This window comes from Gymnodraco acuticeps, unplaced genomic scaffold, assembly GCF_902827175.1.
Source record: "Gymnodraco acuticeps unplaced genomic scaffold, fGymAcu1.1, whole genome shotgun sequence".
NCBI lineage: Eukaryota > Metazoa > Chordata > Actinopteri > Perciformes > Bathydraconidae > Gymnodraco > Gymnodraco acuticeps.
This window is the reverse complement of record NW_022991180.1, coordinates 4,948,925-4,969,641: the sequence shown is the minus strand read 5'-3', so window position 1 is coordinate 4,969,641 and position 20,717 is coordinate 4,948,925. Positions and strand designations below refer to the sequence as shown.

Below are 20,717 nucleotides of genomic sequence, written 5' to 3'. Positions count from 1 at the left end.
CTCCTTTCGTTTTTTGTGTTTTTCATTTACGTTTGGCCACCATCTCATGCACCCTGTTACTCTGTCTTTCATGGAGTAGCTGTGCTACCTCTGCAGTGTACTTTCTGTGGTATGGTGTGATCTGTTTGTGTGTGTGTGTAGTGTCCTCTTTCCTCGCGCACAACAAGCCAGCATGACCGGATATTAATTATTCAAGGACTGCCTGCTACAGGGAGAGTCACCTGATAGTACGGACAATATTACAACCTGATATCAGGTGAAACGGTTGCTTCATCTTCTGCTTGTTCTCCTCCTACCTTTCTTTGCCTTTTTTTTGGTGCCTCTATACCTGAAGACTTGAAAGATAACTTTCACAAAGAGAGCTACAAGTGGATTATTTTTTCAGTTTTGAGAATTTCTTTTTGATCTGTTAACAGTTTCTCTGCTTTTCTTGTTTTGTTGCCAATGCTTGTCCCTAACAAACAGTTGGGCCTTGGTCGCTCCCACAGTTGGGACACGTTAGGGGGGCATGAGGGTCAATGGGAGAGGTCTGATAGTGTCTACGAGCAGCAGGCAAGATTAGCCAGTCGTCGGGGCTCTCTGTCATACGGAGAGGGAGCAGGGTGGTTAGAGCTTCCACCAGGAGTGCATCCCCCTGACCTGGATTTGAAACGTGAGCCATACTCCTACCAAGACTCTCTGTACGGACAGGTTTACGCAGAGCGACAGGACCCACGGGGACTGAGGAAGGGCTCTGCGCCTGATCTTAACAACTACGAACGAGCACCAATGGCTCACAGAGGATCCATTCCACATCAGGATTACTATTCCCCTGACCCGGCCATGACTCCTCGGCCACCTGAGGGCTTTACCGGCCAGAACACCAGCCTCAGCCGCCTCACCCACTTAGTAGATCAGGCTCTCATTATGGAATGGCACCTGTGGCTCGTGCAGGGTGGGATCAGGGTCAGGGAGGGAGAGCTGGACCTCAAGCACCTGCATCGCCTCTGCCTCCTCCTCCACCTCCTCCAACAGCTCATGAGATGAGTCGGGCTTATAGGGAAGCAGCTGTAACTGCCGCCAAAATGACCCAAGATGGCCAGCGGGTCCCTTCTCGAGAGCCATCTCCTTCTCATTATAGTATGGACCAAGCATCTCCTCGGTATGCCAGTGAGCCTCCACCCATTGCTGGTCAGGTTATCTATACTGATGTTAACGGCCGACCATTGGATCCGCAGCAGCAGGCTGCTACCTGTCTAGTTGTAGATCCTGCCAGTCAAGGTGTGATAATGAGGCAAGATCCTGCCTCACCCTACACTGCCCAACAGCAGCAATTACAGCAGCAACAACAAATACAACAGCAACAATTACAGCAGCAGCAACTTCAACAGCAACAAATACAACAACAGCAGTTACAGCAGCAGCAACTTCAGCAACATCAACTTCAACAGCAGCAATTACAACAGCAACAGCTTCAACCACAGCAGATACAGCAGCAGCAACTTCAACAAGATCAGTTGCAGCCACATATGCAACAGCAACCCCTGCAACCTCCGCCTACCATGCCCCTCTCCGACCCTAGCCTTTCTATGACGGCTCCGCTTCCTGCTCCACCGATCCCAATGCAGCCCGCCGCAGTTGCTCCAGCTGCACCTGTCCTTGTGCAGGCTCCCCAAACTTCACTCCCTCCTCCCCCAACCACTCCACTTTATGCTCTTCCTCCCCAAACTGCCCCACAGACACCTTTGCCTGTGGACCCCAGGAAAACCGTTGATCCTGAGTTCCTTGCCCTTCTGCGAAACGAAGGCATCTCAGAGAGCTCCATCTCCTCAATTATCCAGCAGGGATTTGACTCCGCTAGCATGCTAGCTGTTATGGAGGACAACGATATCCGTACTGTCGCACCCAACCTCGGCCAGGCTCGCGTTCTGTCTCGTGTGGTCCAAAACTGCAGGCGGCCCCATGAGGCGACATCAGCCCCATCCCAACCTCAGACACCCATGCGAGGCCGCTCTAATAGCTTTAGCCATCGCTCGGACATCTACCACCAGCCCCCCCAGCACCACCATCCAACCCACCCGTTACAGGCTTTAAATGTGGATGCTCACATGATGCCCCCACAGACCCCTGGGGCCATGCAGACCATCTCCCCAAGGATGGGAGAAGCAATGGGTAGGAGGCCCAACAGTGCCCCTTCTCAGCACATCATGGAAGCTTCTGGAGGCTACCCAGGCCAACCCCCTCGCTCCCCGGGGCCATATGCAGGGGCGCTAATGCCTGCTCAATCAAGACCCATGTCCGCCTACTCTTCTGGGATGCCCATGCATGGTATGCAGATAATGCCACAGCAAATGACTGGGTCAATGCCTGCCATGCCTGGGTCTATGCACTCCATGTCAGGTATGCCACAGCATATGCCTGTGTCCATGCCAGTTTTACCACAGCCACCACAACAGGTACCAAAAGCCTACTCTACCAATTACACAGTGCCCATGGAGCTGATGAAGAGGGACAGGAATGTAATGCCATTATCACCCATGCACAGCCCTCACCCCAGTCCTCAGATGATGCGTAAGGGTGGGGGTACTGTACAGGACAATGCCCTTGTCTCTATGGGACCACCAGGTCAAGGACAAGTTGCCCTGGCTGCTAACCAGAAGCTAAGTCGACGCACAGGTCCACCAGTCATCGTGTCCACTATGGCGTCTCCAGAAACAAGTAAATCCCCTTTTTTTGCCTTTTATCTTTATCCTTTTTCTTGGCTATTTCAAACTTTTTTTAATAGATAAGGAAATTGATTTGCACTAGAGGTTCTCATATTTGGCATGCTTTATGTAAGTCAACATTATCTTGTCTTTGAACAGCTCAACAAAGCAGAGCTGTGGCATTGTTAAGAATCAGATCATGCTTTCACAATTTACATTTCTTAGAGCCATGAAGTAGACTGAAAGCAACAACTTCAGTATTAGGTTGCTGCCTTTCTTTGAAAAATAGGAATACCAGAGCTTTATTTCCATCCTTTATTGTGATGAATCATTGGTATGTGCATACATCTCTGTCAAATTAGTGTTTTTTTGTATTCTGGTTATCCGAAACCATCATTCAGCTGAGAAACATGTGAGATATATTCAGCTGAATGTGTTTGTTGCTGGTATGTAATGCATGATACCTGACCTTAAGAAAGTCCAAACACAATGTTAATGTTAAAAAAAGCATTTAAAAAAGAAATTGTTTCATCTTCCTGGTACAGTAAGTGCTGACATTTGTTTGGGAGTTTCTTCTCATTTCTTCAGCGATTGATACATGGTGTGTTTTTCTTCTTATCTACTCCATTGGAGCAAAAAATAAATTGCTTGCTGCCTCTATTTTTTTCGAATGTTTTGACTTATTATTATTCATAAACCCTAAAAGGACAATTTTTTCTTAGACACTATGGCAATCCATTTCCAGTTCTTCTGGTTTCTGCATTTTCCATGATCATAAAAGGATAGTTAAATCCAGCTTTCTTGTCTGCTTATCTCTGTAGGAGCCAGATTTGTCAGTCTTCTATATACTTTGTGTGAAGTCCTTTTATTATTTCTGTAATCTCATGCAATTCTTTTGTCAGAATGACATATCGCCCCATTAAATACAACACAAAATGGCATTGATGAGGCGAAATATGTATTTTGGCGGAACAGCTGTCAACATAATTTCTGATACCTTTAAGATTTTAACAACCATGCACTGTCTTCATGTTACAGTCTGTCAGTTCCTGCATTCATTTATGAACAGTACACATTAAGGATTCTCTGACCAGATAAGTCGGATATGTGTCGTGAATGTTAATGGTTTTCTGACATGCATGTTAGATTGTGTGTTAGTTGGCAATAGTGTGCTACTCTGCATTTGTGAACACTATGCATGATTGGGTTTGCCTCAGTCTATTTGCATAGATTTTTCTCATTTAGCTTGTATAGTGACTGTATTTAATGGCATTGGTTAGTAATTACAGCAAAAGCTCAGAGCACTTTTTAAAATCACATGATCTGCCTCAACCTTACAGTATTCATATAGGTGCATAATGGTGTTTTCAGCCATAGCGGTATGTCGTTTTTTAGCTGTAGAGTTACTGCAGCTGTTTTTGATGAAGTCCTTTCTGCTCTGCCTCACACCATCTCCCCACATGGATGTCTTATTGCATTATGATAATAAGGGTGCATCATTGTATCCTAGAAAGGCTTTACAGCCACTCAGGCTACACAGCTACACAGCTCTCCTTCAGTCTTGCTGCTTTCAAGGTGTAACGCTGACTTGCTTGAAATAGCAATTAGTTTTGTGTAGTTCTTCTGGAACTGATTTGCTCACAGGGATCAGGCCCTACATTTGAGGAAGTGAGTAAAAGGCAAACTTTTCATTATTTGGTTCATCTCTTTTTCAAGCCGACTGTTGAATTTTAATATGCGTCTCAAATTCTTCTTTCGATTCCGGTTTAAAATGAAATGCATTCAGTCAATGCGTGTATATTGTGTAATCACCTGAATCATCAAACCCATGCCAGATTTAATCTTAATTCAGCATAATAAAATCTGCTACATCACAGTATTTTCTTTTCATGCCAAGGGCCTGACAAAAGAATATTTCAGACATTTTGGGCAATAAGGGCAGATTTCCCCATCAACAGCCGCTCACCAGAGGCTGATGGCAGCGTCACTGGACAGATAAAATCGAATTACAGGGCTGATGGCCGATGTGTGATTGTGTCATTTTCTCCGTGCGGGTTGTAATGAGAAGAGGGGGTGGGTGGGGTGGGGTGGGGGGTGGGGGGGTTAATCCTTTAGATCCTCCATTGCTGCACTAATCCACAGATATTCTGCTTTTGTTCAGATAGTTTCCTGGCTTACTGTTAGACTGTGAACTACTGTACAGGTTGAAATGGACTTTAACAGGAGCAAAGGGAGCAAAAGTATTTAACTGACGCATTTTTTTTGTCGTCTCTCTGATTTGAAGGCCCAAGTGAGCCGATATTTAAAGGTCCCTGTTACTTGGCTGTCAAAACAGATTTCTGCTCTTTGCACAGACAGACACATGCTTTAGAAAATAATTTCTTCGAGTCTGCCCCGAACACACACATCACATTGTTAGTACACACACACAGTCGGCGGAGTAGACCTCATTTGCATGTGGCTGACATTTGTTGCTTTAGTAATTTCATCTGTTAATGGACACAGCCGCAAAGCTGCTCTGAAAGCATATTCCTAAATTGTATGTTGCTAGGCAACGTGGGTTTTGGTGGTAATCGTAGGCAGATTTGTTTCTGGTTAAAGGGTCGGTCCATTGTCAGGAAACACTGCAAATGTACATGTTACTTCTTTTTTTCTACAAGACGGCTGGCTGAGCTGATGCATTTGGAAGAAAGTATTAATTAATAACATGCACTTATTTTCTTGAGGGATGAATACAAAATGGGAGGTTTTCAAATGAAGATGTGATTTTAGAATATTTTGTCAGGTCGGATAATTATATTTGATGGCAGCAATAGCACATTTTTCATTGCTTAACATTTTATTAGTAATGAGCTTATGATATCTCCTGATATTCTGACAACCCTCTAACGGTTCATCAGTTACGGCATCGAGTTGCATCAACAACCGGAAATAATTTATCTGTGAACTAAAAGCTCTTGTGTAAATACAGATGGCATGCCCCCGCCCACCTCACTATATGGTGCTTTGTGGAATACCCTTGAGCAAGCCCCCGCCTTTACATGACTAACTATGCATCCCCATCCCCCACACCGGCATAATCGTCATATATGATACTGTGGCACGTCCACTCTTTAACCTCTACCCTGCACAGTGTGTAAGCTCTCCCTCCGTGGACTCCAGCCAGGCGACCTGATGCCAGCTCAGGTCAGTTCTGCTCTGCGTGGCTTATACTAACTGCAATTTGTTTGGACTTGCCGAATCCTAGCGGGATGATGGGGGAGGGTCGTGGCATATTAGATCTGGAGATGGCAGATTATGTATTAAACAGGGTCCAGGTCGAAGCTTCAGGCCGTTTTTTACAGAGTGAGGGATTAAGGAAGAGAAGAGAGCTACGATTGATGGATGATGATTGCTGCTCTCTGGGTGGGGGAGGGGAAACGGGGCGTTGACAGCTGTCAGTCAACCTTGGACTCTCCATGTTAGACGAGGCTAGCTGTCAATGTGGCATTTACACTCTGAGGGTCAAACGTTGGCCTTAATCTGGGCTGACAGTCAAAGGTTGTTTTTGTTATGCTTCTGGTCACTCAGTAAAATATTTTTTTTCCTTCTGCCCCGAGATTGGCTTACTAATGCCACAACCTTGAAAAATGCAGAACTTGGATTAAACTCGGGTATTTCCAAAGCAACTATGGATAGACATGAACATTATCGCTATTGTACTTTTTGACATTTACAGCCTCAGCCGTTTCAATCTGTGGAAACTACTGTTGATTTATTTGCAGTTATAATTGCATACAAAGTGTCTGGCAGTTGACATTCATCCAATGCTTTGATGCATATGAAACTCTTTTGGTTTAATAATTTGTACAAAGATCAAACTGTCTCTCATACCTGGTTGTTTGATTCTAAGGTATACGTTTGTGTACATCAAAATGCAAGGAGACTTTTATTTAATCGAGTCATATTCAGATACTGGGTCAATTTGGATCAATTGAGCGATGATGTTGCAGGATTTTGTTGGCTGAGGCTCATGGGTGTTGTAGTATTTAGAGCAAAACCAATTTAGTGGTAAAAATGAGATTTCTCTGAATAATTAAAGCTGATTGCCATAACATAAACCTGTCGTTTAAATATGAAGGATACAGCTGTACTTGATGTTGAGAAACATTTAGGATACCATAACCAGAATAATTCAAAATCCTCCGACATCACACACTCTATGCAGCCTGTGTGTAGAATCAATGTTTATTTATTTATATAGCCCAATATCACAAATGTTACATTTGTCTCAGTGGTCTTCACAGTTTGTACAGAATATCAGTATGACAATACGACACCCTCTGTCCTTAGACCCTCACATCGTACAAGGAAAAACTTCCAGAGAAAACCCACAGTTTAAAGGGAAAAATGGGAGAAACCTCAGGGAGAGCAACAGAGGAGGGATCCCTCTCCCAGGACGGACAGACGTGCAATAGATGCCGTGTGTAAATTGAAGAGATAATACATTTGCAACATAGGTAGTCCAAATGTTTGGAAATGCATGTGTGTATAATAGGAAGATGAATCCACGAGGATATCCATCCAGGACCTATGATCCAGGACCACAGCCACGACTCAAGATCCAGGGCTCGCGATCCAGGACACAGGACCGCAGGATCATCCATGTCTCCGGATCCCGGCGTATATAGACACCAAAAAGAAAGAAATTTGGAGGAAGCTGGGTTAATCGGAACATGAGAGTACACAGGTATAGACAGAGAGAAGGAAGAAGTAAGATGTCCCCCGACAAACTAGGCCTATATCAGCAAAACTAGGGGCTGAATCTAATCAGCCCTAACTATAAGCTTTTAAAAGGAAGGTCTTAAGCGCACTCTTAAAAACGGATAGGGTGTCTGCCGCCCGAACACAAACTGGAAGCTGATTCCACAAATGTGGAGCTTGATAAGAAAAGGCTCTGGCTCCCATTGTACGTAGAACCATGAGCGTTGCTTGTAGTGTGTGTATGCATGTGCAAACTGCTGTTAACAGGTGAAGTGTGTGTGTGGCACAGTGCAGAGTTAATCTCCCCACCAGATGTTCCACTTAATATCAGGCACTGATTTCCTTCCCTCATGGGGACATACATTTCTTGGTAATACTCAGCCAGGACTAGATAAACAACTCTTGAGTAATATGTTGTTCTTCTTCTCTTTGTGTAAATTGATCCCAGTTTCTCTTTGTCCCCCTTCCCTTTGCAAATTAATTGTTTTTTGGAAATGATTTGGCTATGACCCTCATGAGACCAGTGAGTGGGGGGAAGAAGACGTTTGAGGGAGGAATATGTAAACGTCATACCCAGCTCAGCAAATTCATTCATGACTGTGGTTGTGGGTTTCAGCCCGTCTGCACGAAACAAGGGAAACGAGGAAAGTGAAGACGGGCCGAACAGAGAAAAAGATTGAGCAAAAAAGAGCAAGGACTGGAGTTAAATGCACAGAGAGATGCTTTAGATAAGATAGTGTGGAAGTGACTGCTGTTTCTGTCTCGATAGTTGTGTGTACAGAATATACAACAAAGCAACTGTATGGGTGCCGTGAAAAGAAAGTGGACCTTGACAGGTAAAGCCTGATCATGGAGCTGAAAAAGCTCTTTCTTGGCAGTTTGCTGCATCCTTTCAGACTTGAAATTCAGGTTATGCGAGCAGAAGCAAAGAAAGACAGACACAACAGGTCACATGCTCAACATTTGTAGCTCAAAAAAGAAGGGGAAAAAAAGCAACGGAACGAGAGGCTTAGAGAACCTGACTCCAACTTTCCTCGTAGACTCTACTACCTTCTTCCTTTCCTCTCAATTCCCCTCATTTGCATTACTTTCCTATCCTCTCTTTACCTTTCATTTCCTCCTCTTTCTTTTTTTTCCTTTGATTTCCCTTTTTGTCCCCTTCCTTCCTTTCCTTCTTCTCCATGTGCCAACTGGGGAGTAATCCTGAATTATTCATTTTTGAGAAAATGAAATCTTCACGGGTGTTAAACCAGAGTGAAGAAGAAACAGAGCTGACCATGTTCTCTGTGTGCAGCGTGTGTGTGGTTGTGTGTGTGACCAGGCGTTGCAGAACATGACACTTTGCTTGGCTGTGTTTTAACAAAAGCGTGGTGGGGATATGTTTAGAGGTGCAGATGAATCTCATTTGCACCCTAGGAAAATATTATACATTTCTCAGTAGGCATGTCAGTGGTGTTCAGGATCACACAGGGCTGTAAATGGGATTGTGTTTCACAGTGTTTCTAGTCCCATTCAGGCAGCAGGATTTGTGTGTGTGTGTGTGTGTGTCTACATGTGTGTGAGCAGCCATCACCGCATATTTGATCCAACATTTATATTTTGTTTTTTCAGATATTTTGCCATATTTTGCCAAAATACACATTTCTGAGAAAGCTGAACTTAAGGCAGCCAGTTAGCGGATGAGTCAATATCTGTGTGTGTGGGTGTGGGTATGTGTGCACGCATATTTGCCCATGTATTTGTTCACTGTTTCATTTTTCATGGATGCCTGTTCACACCCTATTTGTCTAAGCCTGCAGCATACATAAGGGGGTGTAATAAGCATCGCCTTCCCCCATTCAACCCCCCCCCACGTGCGCACACACACACACACACACACACACACACACACACACACACACACACACACACACCCTCTTGCACATCCTCCTTTATATCTCTTTCTCTCTATAATCAGGCCAGTTGGCCCAAGCCACAGAGAAAGAGAAAGGTGGAGGAGGAGAGTGATGGTGTTGGAGAGGTGGAGCGATGCACAGACGGGGAATGAATGGGAGAACAAGAATTTATGTGCTGTGATCGCCTCCCTTTTAAAAAGAAAAAAGAAAAAACCCCTCAACATCTGTTGTCCACCTGCAGCTGTGCCATCTCTGTGTCTCCCTCGTTGTTATTTTTCTCACTGCCCCTCTCCTCCTTTCACCGTCATTCGTTCTTCAATCGTTTGGCTGCAGCTCATCATGTAGATCACAGGAGGCAGATGGGCTGGTGAATTTTAGAGGTCAAATTATACTTTAAACCCCTTCTCCCTCAAGCGCTTTCTTTTCATGAATGAGTCTATTTTACTCCAGGCCTGGTTTGTGGGCTCTGGTTACATGGTGTAACCAAACCTCCTCAATGAGCCCTTTAAACTCACTACGCTCCTGTTGAACTTACAGTAAATACAGGCAGTACATTCACAATACGCACAGTATGTACAATACTGCAGAATACTATAAGGGAAAGCTTTGGTTCTCTTGATTAATCTATTGATTCGCTTTTTAACTAATTGTATAAAAGTGTAGAAGTGTATGAAGGAAACTGCCAAAAAATGCAATTGGTTTATCTTTACCACTCCTTAAACTTGGACGGGACCTTTAAACCTGAAATAAGAAAGAGTTACCTTAAATGCAGCCTATCAACATTCATGCACTGTAATATCTGATCTATAGTATCTGCTAATTCTGTTTATGTAATATCTTTCATGCACTAATAGCAAGAATTGCATGTTACTAGCCAACTAACTGATAATTTTCATTATTGATTCATCTACTGATTACATTTTTGCTTAAAGGTGGGGTAGGTAATTTTGTAGAGACCAGCTCTAGTGCGCTAGAATTTGAAAATACACAGCCGGAAAAAATCTGCCACTTCCTTACAGAGCCCCTCCTCCAACACACACGAACGCGCACATGACCAATGAGGGCACGAGATAAGTTTGTGCATAGACGAAGGCTGACAGGCAGGTAGGCCATCCAGTTATTTTAGCCGGGCCGGCTAAAATGATTGGTCGTGCTTTTTACAGAGCTACGGCTTCCACAGATGACATTTTTTTATGGATTTTTTGTCAAAGCACTTGAGATATTCATTGCTATCGGGATGTTAAGAGCATTCCATGGAATATAACAAAAAGTGCATCTCGAGCCGGTTTCTCAAACTTACCTACCCCACCTTTAAGTAATCAAGTATTTGGTCTATGAAATCTGAAAAATGTGAAAAATGTGGATTTCAAATTCCCCTGCTTAAATGTTTCTTTTGTCCAATCAACAGCCCAAACGCTAAAGTATTCTCTTTACTATGATGCAACTCTATGAAACAAGCAAATATTTACATTTAAAAGAAAATCATAATCTATTATTATAGACACATGCATTTCCAAACATTTGTTCTACCTATGTCCTTTTCAATTTACACACTGCATCTATTGCACGTCTGTCCGTCCTGGGAGAGGAATCCCTCCTCTGTTGCTCTCCCTGAGGTTTCTCCCATTTCCCTTGTACGATGTGAGGGTCTAAGGGCAGAGGGTGTCGTATTGTCATACTGATATTCTGTACAAACTGTGAAGTCCACTGAGACAAATTTGTGATATTGGGCTATATACATAAACATTGATTGATTGATAATGTTTTATGTCAATTATGAAATACTAGTTGCACTATTGAACTGTACCAGTTGGCAGAGAGCATGTTTACTCTAACACGGTGTTGTTTCTGGAAGCTCTTCTTAACCCTCATTACCAAAATCCTTTTTAAGGCGCCTGACGGAGACAAAGTGTCAGGCTGCCCTCTCAGAGTAGTAAACATGCTAATATGTTACTCTGTGCTTTGGTTTGACTCTCAGATCAATACGACTCTGGGAGGGATTTTCCTGATTGTTACCCTAAGTTCACATTTGGGAATTGATTGTGCTCAAGTCTGCAAGTACACACACAATCTGAGACAGGCTTCATGCTTGTTCTCAGTAGCAGGTGTGTGGAAATATGTTTAGACATCAGAAATAATTGATCAACTGCAGGATTTTCTATTAAAAGGACTTTTCACTGAATTTGTGTGCAACACTTAAAGATTGAGTTTTGTCTGCATGTCATTCCTCCAGTGTGGTTTCATGAACACCTACATGCCTCCTTTTATGAAGAAGTCATCACCTGTGTCTCTGGATATGCTCGCGCGTCCTGATCCTTTGTGTATCGAGGCGAATGCTTTGTCGAAGCCTAGAAATGTGGCACTCAATGGCTTGTTGAACTGCGAAACCAATCAAAGTCGTGTTAAAGAGCGAGGATAAAAATCACACACTTAGATCGTGAGGGAGAGTTTGTGAGCAAGACGGAGAAGTGAGACTGAGAAGAAGGGGGGAAAGGGGGCTGGCACTCTTATAGGACCGTGAAGGCCAGATCACAAATAATAAAACAGAAAGGCAGGCAGGGAGGGAGGGAGGGACGGAAGGAGGGGAGGGAAAAAAAGGGGAGAAGGAAAATATGTTGAGGGAAAGGGGAAGGTCGGAGAGAATGGAAGAGGGAGTCGAACGTGTGCCAGTAGCGCGGCACCTCTCGCTGTGACTGGTGCTCTTCAAGGATTTTTTCCCCCCCGTCTCTTTTATTTACCTCCCTCTTTTCTTTTCTCCTGCATAGCTGTGGCACCGGCTTGTTTTCTCTGTCTTTTTTCTCTCGCCTTTTGCCATTTTTCTCCCCCCAACCCTTCCTCTCTCTCTCTCTCTCTCTCTCTCTCTCTCTCTCTCTCTCTCTCTCTCTCTCTCGCTCTCTCGCTCTCTCTCTTTCACTCTGTCTCTCTGTGACTCGCAACAAAAGGCTGACGGAGTGAGCCTGACGTCTGAATGAATAGCCCAAACCTGCCGTGAAGGGAAAAGAAGAGAGAGACGGAGCGAGAGAGAAGCGGCTGACGGAAGAAAAAAAAGAAGATATAAGTGATCTGACTGAAGAGGCGGAAGGAGGAGGACGCTCTGAAGTGCCGATCTCCGGCTGAAGACGAATAGAGATCCAATTTTCCTCCCCCCCTCATTGGAGATTAAAGGAGTTGACGGCGCTGCTTTAGCCACACAGAGGGTTTACGATCATAGTTCTCCCCCCGCGCCCACTGCCCTCCTGTGCCACCTTCCATTTTTTCGTTCAACTCAAGAGTACCAGTCGTCTGAGAAAGAGAAATGGAGCTTCTGGGAGTGAGGTGATGAAGGAGGACAGATTTGGAAACAAGCAGTGGGAGATCAAGAGAAGACAGACAGAGAGAGGGAGGTGAGAGGAGGAGGTAGAGAGGAGAGGATAACCCCGGGCATACTGTGTGAGAATACCCCCCCCCCCCCCCCATCCCACTTCTTTTCTATTTTTTTTTTTGTCCCTCCACCACATTTCCTCTGCCATGTGCAGCTCCTGATTTGAAGAATGTGGAGACAGCATTTCCCAGGCAAGAAGCATGTTTCACATTGTGTAGTGCGTGTGTGTGTGCGCGCGCGTGTGTAATGGCGAGAGGTGGGGGAGGAGGGAGATGGGTTTGGCTTTAAGGCTAATGAGCCTCTTATGTTTTTGCAATGAAGTGTGTTATGAAATCAGTGTATGTGTGTGTGTGTGTGTGTGTGTGTGTGTGTGGTGTGTGTGGTGTGTGTGTGTGTGTGTGTGTGTGTGTGTGTGTGTGTGCATGAGGGCAACATCAGTGTGTGAGTGTTTCCTTGATTTTAAACCACAGACTTCTGCACTGCAGCGAGAGGAGGCGAGATTAGACGGGCTGTCATTTAAAGGGTCAAAGGTCACAGAAGAATGGGCATCAGAGTGGCTCTGTGTGAGTGTTAATGGGCGCTCCTGTGTGTGAACGCTGTCTGTCACAGGGTGTGTATTCAGGCGTGCACTTTGAAAATAATGATGTATGTCAAGCAAGTTTTTTTTAGATAAATCTGATTTATCCGGGGTCATTTTAATGCTTTTAAAAATTGAAATAATGTAAAAATAATCAGTAATTTCCAGTTGAAAATTATATTAAAAAATCTGATTTCCCCAAGAACGATTAGTTTAAATAGTGGGGCTCAAATTGGCAGTTGATTTGCAATTTCTCCTCATTTTTCTCACCTTTGTCCAAATCGCAAAAAATACCATATTAACTATCAACTTAAACTAATCAGTTGTGTCAGCAGTTAATATCTTATGCATAGATACAAAAAAACCTGCTGATAATGTTGGTTGGTTGTATGTAATTGTTCCTGACGTGTGTGTGTGTGTGTGTGTGTGTGTGTGTGTGTGTGTGTGTGTGTGTGTGTGGTGTGTGTGTGTGTGTGTGTGTGTGTGTGTGTGTGTGTGTGTGTGTGTGTGTGTGTGTGTGTGTTGTGTGTGTGTGTGTGTGTGTGTGTGTGTGTGTGTGTGTGTGTGTGTGTGTGTGTGTGTGTGTGTGTGTGTTAAAGCTCGAGTGCACTGTTCATCAGCACTGACAGCTGCTTTTCTCTCAGGACCCCGGTTGTTTTCAGGCCTTGCAAGCGAAGCACAAAAGAAAACATTTAAAGAGGAGATGCTGATTGATGGATGCTCCTCTCCCTCACTTTGTGTTGTATTTACCACTGACACCACCTGTGATATCTTTATGTCAATGAATGTTTTCCCCCTTTCTTCCTCCTCTCTCCTTATCCACTTGTACATGTAATTTCACCCTTCCCTCCTCTCTCATCCTTTTATCTCTCCCCACCCTCGCCCCTCTTGGCTGGGCGTTGGGTGGTGATAAGTTTGGAGGAGGGCAGTCGGAGGGAGGACAAACAAAGTCTTTGTGTGTCCACATAGTGGAACAAGAAACAGGCTGCGGTGGCGGCGGTGTAGCCGGGCGCTGATAGGGTCCGGTGGGGGCCTGGAGGAGGCAAGTCTGCCAAAAAAAAGATTACACCTCCCTTCTTTTTTCTACAGATGCCAAGGGATCGTAAACACACTAAGAAAGTAGACACTCCCAAGAATACAGGCGCCAGTTTCTTGTTAGGATGTATGCACAGTTAAAGAGCGCAACATTGCTGTTTTTATTGTAAGTAGCATGCAGGTCGACATGCACTACAGAGCAGAAGGAGAGTAGAAGGGAGAATTGAGAGCTGTGAATGCCCTTGAATATTTTATCCAACAAAATGACATCCTGGATTATCACTGGTCATTTATGGTTATCATCTGTGGGTGGGTGTGAAGCTAAGTGCAGCCACACTCATTGTCAGTGTGTGTGTGTGCACAGTACCACAGCGAGCACGTTGGTATTCCTGAAGTCTCCTAGAAAAATGCTGCAGAGAAACACCGATCGTGCCACTTCACGCTCTGTGTTTGGGTTGCCAGGTTGTGTGGCCTGAGGCACGTTGCCTTTTGGGGGCAAGATTCAATATCATGAAATCAAGCTTTTCCTGTCACCGCTGCACTTGCCACAAAGAGAGCCCACTGGGTTATCGTCTGGGCCCCCTCCTCTTCTCACCCCTCGGACTACCCCATCACTGAGGCCCCCAGCTTGGGAGTTGCTAGGTAACCAGAACCAGCTGTTGGTCCTAAGCCCGTTTAGCCCGTTTTGGCTCGGCGTCAACTGCGGAGTAGTTTTCTCTAAAAGCTCGCTGTGAACTCAGCGACCGCCGCTGTGGCCCTGACATCATCGTGCCATGGAAAATCTTCCTCACTTCCTTTTGTTTTTACAGTTCTATTGTTCCATTGATGCGGGGCCGATGTAGGAGCATCCACATAGTATCCCACCAGTTTGAGCATTTCATCACCTTTTAAACTATGAGGAAGGAAATGGGAAATAGAGGGAAAGGAATGAGATGGCGAGTGGCGAGGGTTTCCTAGAGAGATTCACCTGTAATATTGAACCAAGTAAAAAAGACACGCGATTTTGAAACTGCTGTGTAGCTCCTCTGTGAGATGAGGATACTAAACTGTCTCAGAAGGCTATTAAGAGATATTTGAGATGGCACAGAACAACGTGTTATTATTCAGGAAATCACAACAGAGCAGGTAAGTTAATACCACTCTGCAGTCCCTCAAGTGGACAATTTAGCTTTCAAAATGTGGGATGAACTCACAAACAAACCACAAGTAAATCTATTGGGAGTGCATTAACTTCCAAATGAAACCCTCTTTTTTACCCGAGGCGTGTTGGAGATCCATGAAACCACAAAACCAGAGCGCACCATCTGTCAGAAAATGGAGCTTTAGAAACGAAGATAATTGATGTTATTAAATAACTATTTAAAGATTGGTTTTCAAACCATAGAGGAGAAATATAGGTTTGAGCCGTTGTTTATTTTCTTTCATTGATTGTTTGCGCTCTATTTAGGAAATGATCCTTCTCCCTCTGAAAAACTCTGACTCACAGCTCCTGGCAGCGAAGCTTTCTGAGCTGCTTTTCCAAGATCTCTCCTTCCAAACGAGAGAATTAGACGTAGATCATATTCACTAAGGAGAGGACGTATTTCTATGAGCTTTTTTTCCTCTCAAGCGTTTGAAAAGATGACTTCTATTTCTGTTGTCAGAATCCAAAAAGGCTTTTTAGTTGGAACATCTGTAATCCATTTGTGGTTTAAACAGTACGCTCTTGCCAGCTCTGCCAAAAGTTTTCATACTTCCTGGAGAATTGTTCAGTTTGTGATTAGCATGGGCTAAAGGATGATATCAGTCTTAGTCCATTCAAGCTTCCCTTGAGGGATACAACAACACATGACCTCCACTGATGAGACTATCTGCTGTCACACCAAACATGGTTTAGATTTACTTAGTCAATCTGTGGGCTTTGTTTCTTTATGAGTTGCTGGCCTGCGAACAATGCTGGCTGTTGTGCTGCAATGATTAATACTTTGGGCACAATAACAGGAAATTGACACAAGCTATTTGCATTTTTATCCGAACGAGTACCAGCCAAAATATCTCAGCGCCTAATGTAAACCATCTTAGTGATGTTGTTTCTACTGCTCATAGTTTACGTAACAGTAAATAGGCACTTTAATATCGACTCCGGTATGCATTTTCCCCTCCCGACTGAAAATAAGTCTGGTATTTTGTCTGGTGTTGGGTGGGACTCTGTGTTTGGACAAGAAGTGTTCTGGCTTTGCTTTCGTTTCATAAAGTCCAGGTTCTGGAGCTGGCAGCCGGGCGGGGCGGCTGGCAAGCTGCTGGAGGGAGAAAATAAAAAGATGGATGGAGGGAGGAAGGGAGAGAGAGTTGAATCTAAACAGAGAGAAAGTGGCAGGACACCAGTTAAGTTTAAAAAAAGAGCCAGATGCAATCATTGCTTCATTCTTTAGCAGCTGGACCTCTGGTCTACAAGTGCTGGCATGAGAGCAGCTGCTGTGTGACGGTGGGGGAGGTGGGAGCCACCCTAGGGTGATTATTGGGATCAGACTCGTGTGTGTTCTCACTTTTGGCATTATTTGCCAGTTAAGAAATCCAGAACTGAGAAGATGTCTGTAGGGAGTCATTGTTTGGTTTCTTATGATTTCATGATCAACAAGTTTTGCTAATAACTATTACATGATCTCAACGTAACCCAAATCGCCTAATCATAAGATAAAAATGTGCCCTAGTGTTCTGAAGTTATTCAACTTAAATCAACAAACAAAAAGGTAACCATAGCTATTCTTACTGCTTTCATTCAACATCTATAGATGAGTGTTGTTACAGTCGTCTGCAGCTGCAATGTAATCCTGTGTCTCTGTGATATTCCCCGATGACCCATAATGTCAGTGAGGTAATCAACCCCATAGTTTACGACTGTTCTAACCAAATAAGGCCTTCAGTAGGGCAGTGTGATATTGATACTAACGGAACTGAAAAAGCGTGTGTGGTCAGTTCACAACCATCGTAATTCTGCCAACCAATACAATTATGAATTATTCACCGCATCAGAAGTTTTAGTTTACTCTTGCTATATTGTGATATTAATTTGTGTCGATACACCACAAAGCTCAGCTCTGTTTCTGTTTATTTTTCAGAAATATTTATGTTGGTTCCTTTTCAACCAAGATATGCAATGTGTGCTGCTCTCCTGATGGCTGTAATCTTAAACACACATCAACCTTAACTGGTTCTATAACAAACCACACATTAGGGTTTTCACACACTAACAAATGAATGATAGGGGGGATTTCAGAAATACAAAATGCACAAGACGAATAATAATTTCTTACAGTCTTATTAGAGTGTAAGCAGTCAACAAACAATGCTAATAGCGCTCTAAAAGTATTCTTTAAAAAACCCACCTCAAAACAGTTCTCATTAAATCAACGTAAAGTGTTGCTTTTGTTAGTTTTCCATCAGAATCAGACAACCTTGATTTGTCCCAAAGCGGTGTCATTTACAATTGTAAAAAAGGCAAAAATAAGAAGTCACTTAAGAAATAAAGCGGCAAGCTATCATTCACTTAAGAAAAAGAAATAAGTTGCTGTTACATGTGCAACGTACAACAAATACATCCTCCATCCTGAGCTGTGTGCTGCCAGAACAAGTGGAGTATTGAGACACTTATACACACATTATAGAAAAAGAATAGCTCTTTGGACGATCAGACATTTCCTTAAGAAAGTCATCCCATATGTCGAAGACTCAGCCCTATTTCTAAATAACATTTCCCGCCACCTTGTTGCTGATTCTTTTCTTTTTTTATCCTCAAAATGATGATGGCTCCTCCTCAACCTGACTTGGCAAGAGGAAATGTAGTGTAGTGTTCTGACAGCGTGAGAATAGAGACTAAAGCCCCAAAACTCATTAACTGTGATGTGACAGACATTCCCTGGAGGGATGTTGATAAGAGGCCATTACAGAGCCTCAGTCAACAACACCTTTCCAACAGTGTGTGTTTATGTCTTTGAGAATACACATCAGCTGTGGATTTGTTTTGGTCTGAACCTGTCATCATGTATTATAAACATACTGTCATTTTCATTTTTTTTTTTTCTGTCTGAGGGGATTGTTTTACTCTTTGTAATCACTGGCCAGGTATCTGAGTCATTAAGAGCTTCATTAACAGCCTTGTTAGGCGTTAATTATCCACAGATTCATCATGTGTTAAATGCACTGCCACGTTCAGGCTTATTAGGCTCTAGAAAGGCTATTAGCCACTAGGAAATAATTAATCAACAGCAGTTTGACATACTTCCGACAAGTGATGCGGCTTTCTTTTCTTTTTTATACCAGCGGTTTCTTGTTTGTGTGTGTGTGTATCAAGGAAGGGAGTTTCGCTGCTTTTTCTATCCTTTCATCTAAGAGTGTGTGTTTTCATGTGTGAACACAACGCGGCGTCTGTTAGACGATAGAAGTATTTGTTGCTCGGTCTGAGCTGTGATACTGAACTCTGCAGGATGGTGATGAGAGGGCACAGAGAGAGCTGCAGACCCACAGGTGTGTTTGGCAAGCCGACCTCTCCCGTCTCCTCTCGCTAACACACAACAACTCTACACACACACACACACACACACACACACACACACACACACACACACACACACACACACACACACACACACACACACACACACACACACACACACACACACACACACACACACACACACACACACACACACACACACACACACACACACACACACACACACCATGAGTGCCTCGGGTGAGAGTGAAGCATGCATTCAGCTTATACTAAGAACGGAAAGATTGAGGTCACTTCCACCATTTATTTTTTATGCGTGTTTCTTCTTTGCTCATCATTCTTCTCTTTTGCCATTTAGGATTTTATTATGGGCGCTGCACTATAATAATAATATTGTTAATGACTGTAATGTAGTGTAATATAATAAAAACACTCTCTCTTAATCTCTACATCATTTTGAAAAAAAGGCCAGGGAGGCAGTTATACTACGTAGGAAATTGACACCAAACACTAAAAATGGTAATCAGGAAACATAAAAGCAAAGCAATAATAATAAAAGTAACTGGAAGAAAAGGTCAGTAATAACTATCAAAGCATAATTTCATTAAAATAAGTTGCAAGCAGATATTTGACTTAATAATATTCACTCTGCTGCTTTAAACTGCTCAATGATAGCTGTGAGGAGTTATTGCACTTTAAAAGGTTGTGCAACTCGCGAGAGACAGATTTCGAAAGCAATTTTCAAATTGAAAAACACAGCAGCAAAGATATCCTCATTTGTAATGGCTGAAGCTGCAGAAACACTACATTTCCCACAATGCAATGTGGGAATAATAGCTTCTTTCATAACAGCCTGTCCTGCCTTCCTAATGCTCGCATCTTTTAGACTTTTGATTCTAGTTAGAAGCTTTTCTGTTAAAAAATGCTGTGACAAGCAATCATGGTGCACTCAGTTGAATAACCTTTTAAAGGACCATCCACATTTTAAAAAGTGATCGCTCATCTGTGTCTATAAACCCTGCAAGCAGACAACACACCTGAGATGTGGAGTTTAGGAGAAACTATAATACAAACCCTCATCCCAATGTTCTCCCCTCCGAGATGTCTGAATGTGGTTCACCTTCCTCCGCCGTTTGAAACAAATAGAGACAGAAAGCAATCATTACAGAAGTTAATCCTGATACAAATGCAGGTTGGATGTCCTTCTGTCAATGCTGTGATATTAATGACATGCTATAAGCTCTCTTTTGAATGAATCCGTGGTTTCTTTCTGATAGGGAAAGCGCAGATGTTCTGTGTGTTGAGTTACAGCATCGAGCTCTACATAATTTACAGCCTATGTTTTTTCAGCATGCTTCTAGCGCTGGATATTTTCAGATTGTATAGCAGCACAGAGATGCAGCTTGCAAGAGGTACAATGTAAATTCAAGTTTGTAGGTGCATTGAGAACCTTCTCTGAAAAGATCTGTTTTGCTTAAACCTACGTCATATTGACTGGCAAAACATTTTTTATAAATATCGCAGAACAGCTTTTGTTAAACCTAATTGAGATGTCATTCTTAAAGATGCTATGATTATTAATTATTTTAATTTCAGGAAACTCTTAAGCTAAGTTTCCTGAATGTAAGTATTTCTCTGCAAAAAAAAGTATTCATGACAAAATAAGCAACTATTTCTTTTGAAAAATGACTTGGGGATATCTTTTTAAGTCACTTAAAATCTTCCGTTGGTACTGTGTGGATTTGGAGTGATCACATTTAATTGACAGTGGCCTGGCAAATTAAACCGACAAGCCAACACCTGGCATCAAAATTAAAATCCAAATTTTTAAATGAAACGTGCCCCATGACAAATCAGTGAGGAACACACACAACATCTCATGTATACAAATACCTCAGGGAATAGCCAAAGCTTAATTTGGCAGAAATAT

General features: G+C 43.1%; 1 protein-coding gene across 1 annotated transcript in view; it reads left to right on the top strand.

Annotated features, from left to right (window-relative positions):
* The first annotated feature begins 444 nt into the window (after window positions 1-444).
* LOC117560772 (ataxin-2 homolog) overlaps window positions 445-20,717 on the top strand; it is a 35,556-nt gene continuing 15,283 nt past the window's right edge. The window contains 2 exon segments of the mRNA XM_034237786.1: window positions 445-844; window positions 847-2,697. Of these exon segments, the coding sequence (XP_034093677.1) occupies window positions 445-844; window positions 847-2,697 (2,251 nt within the window).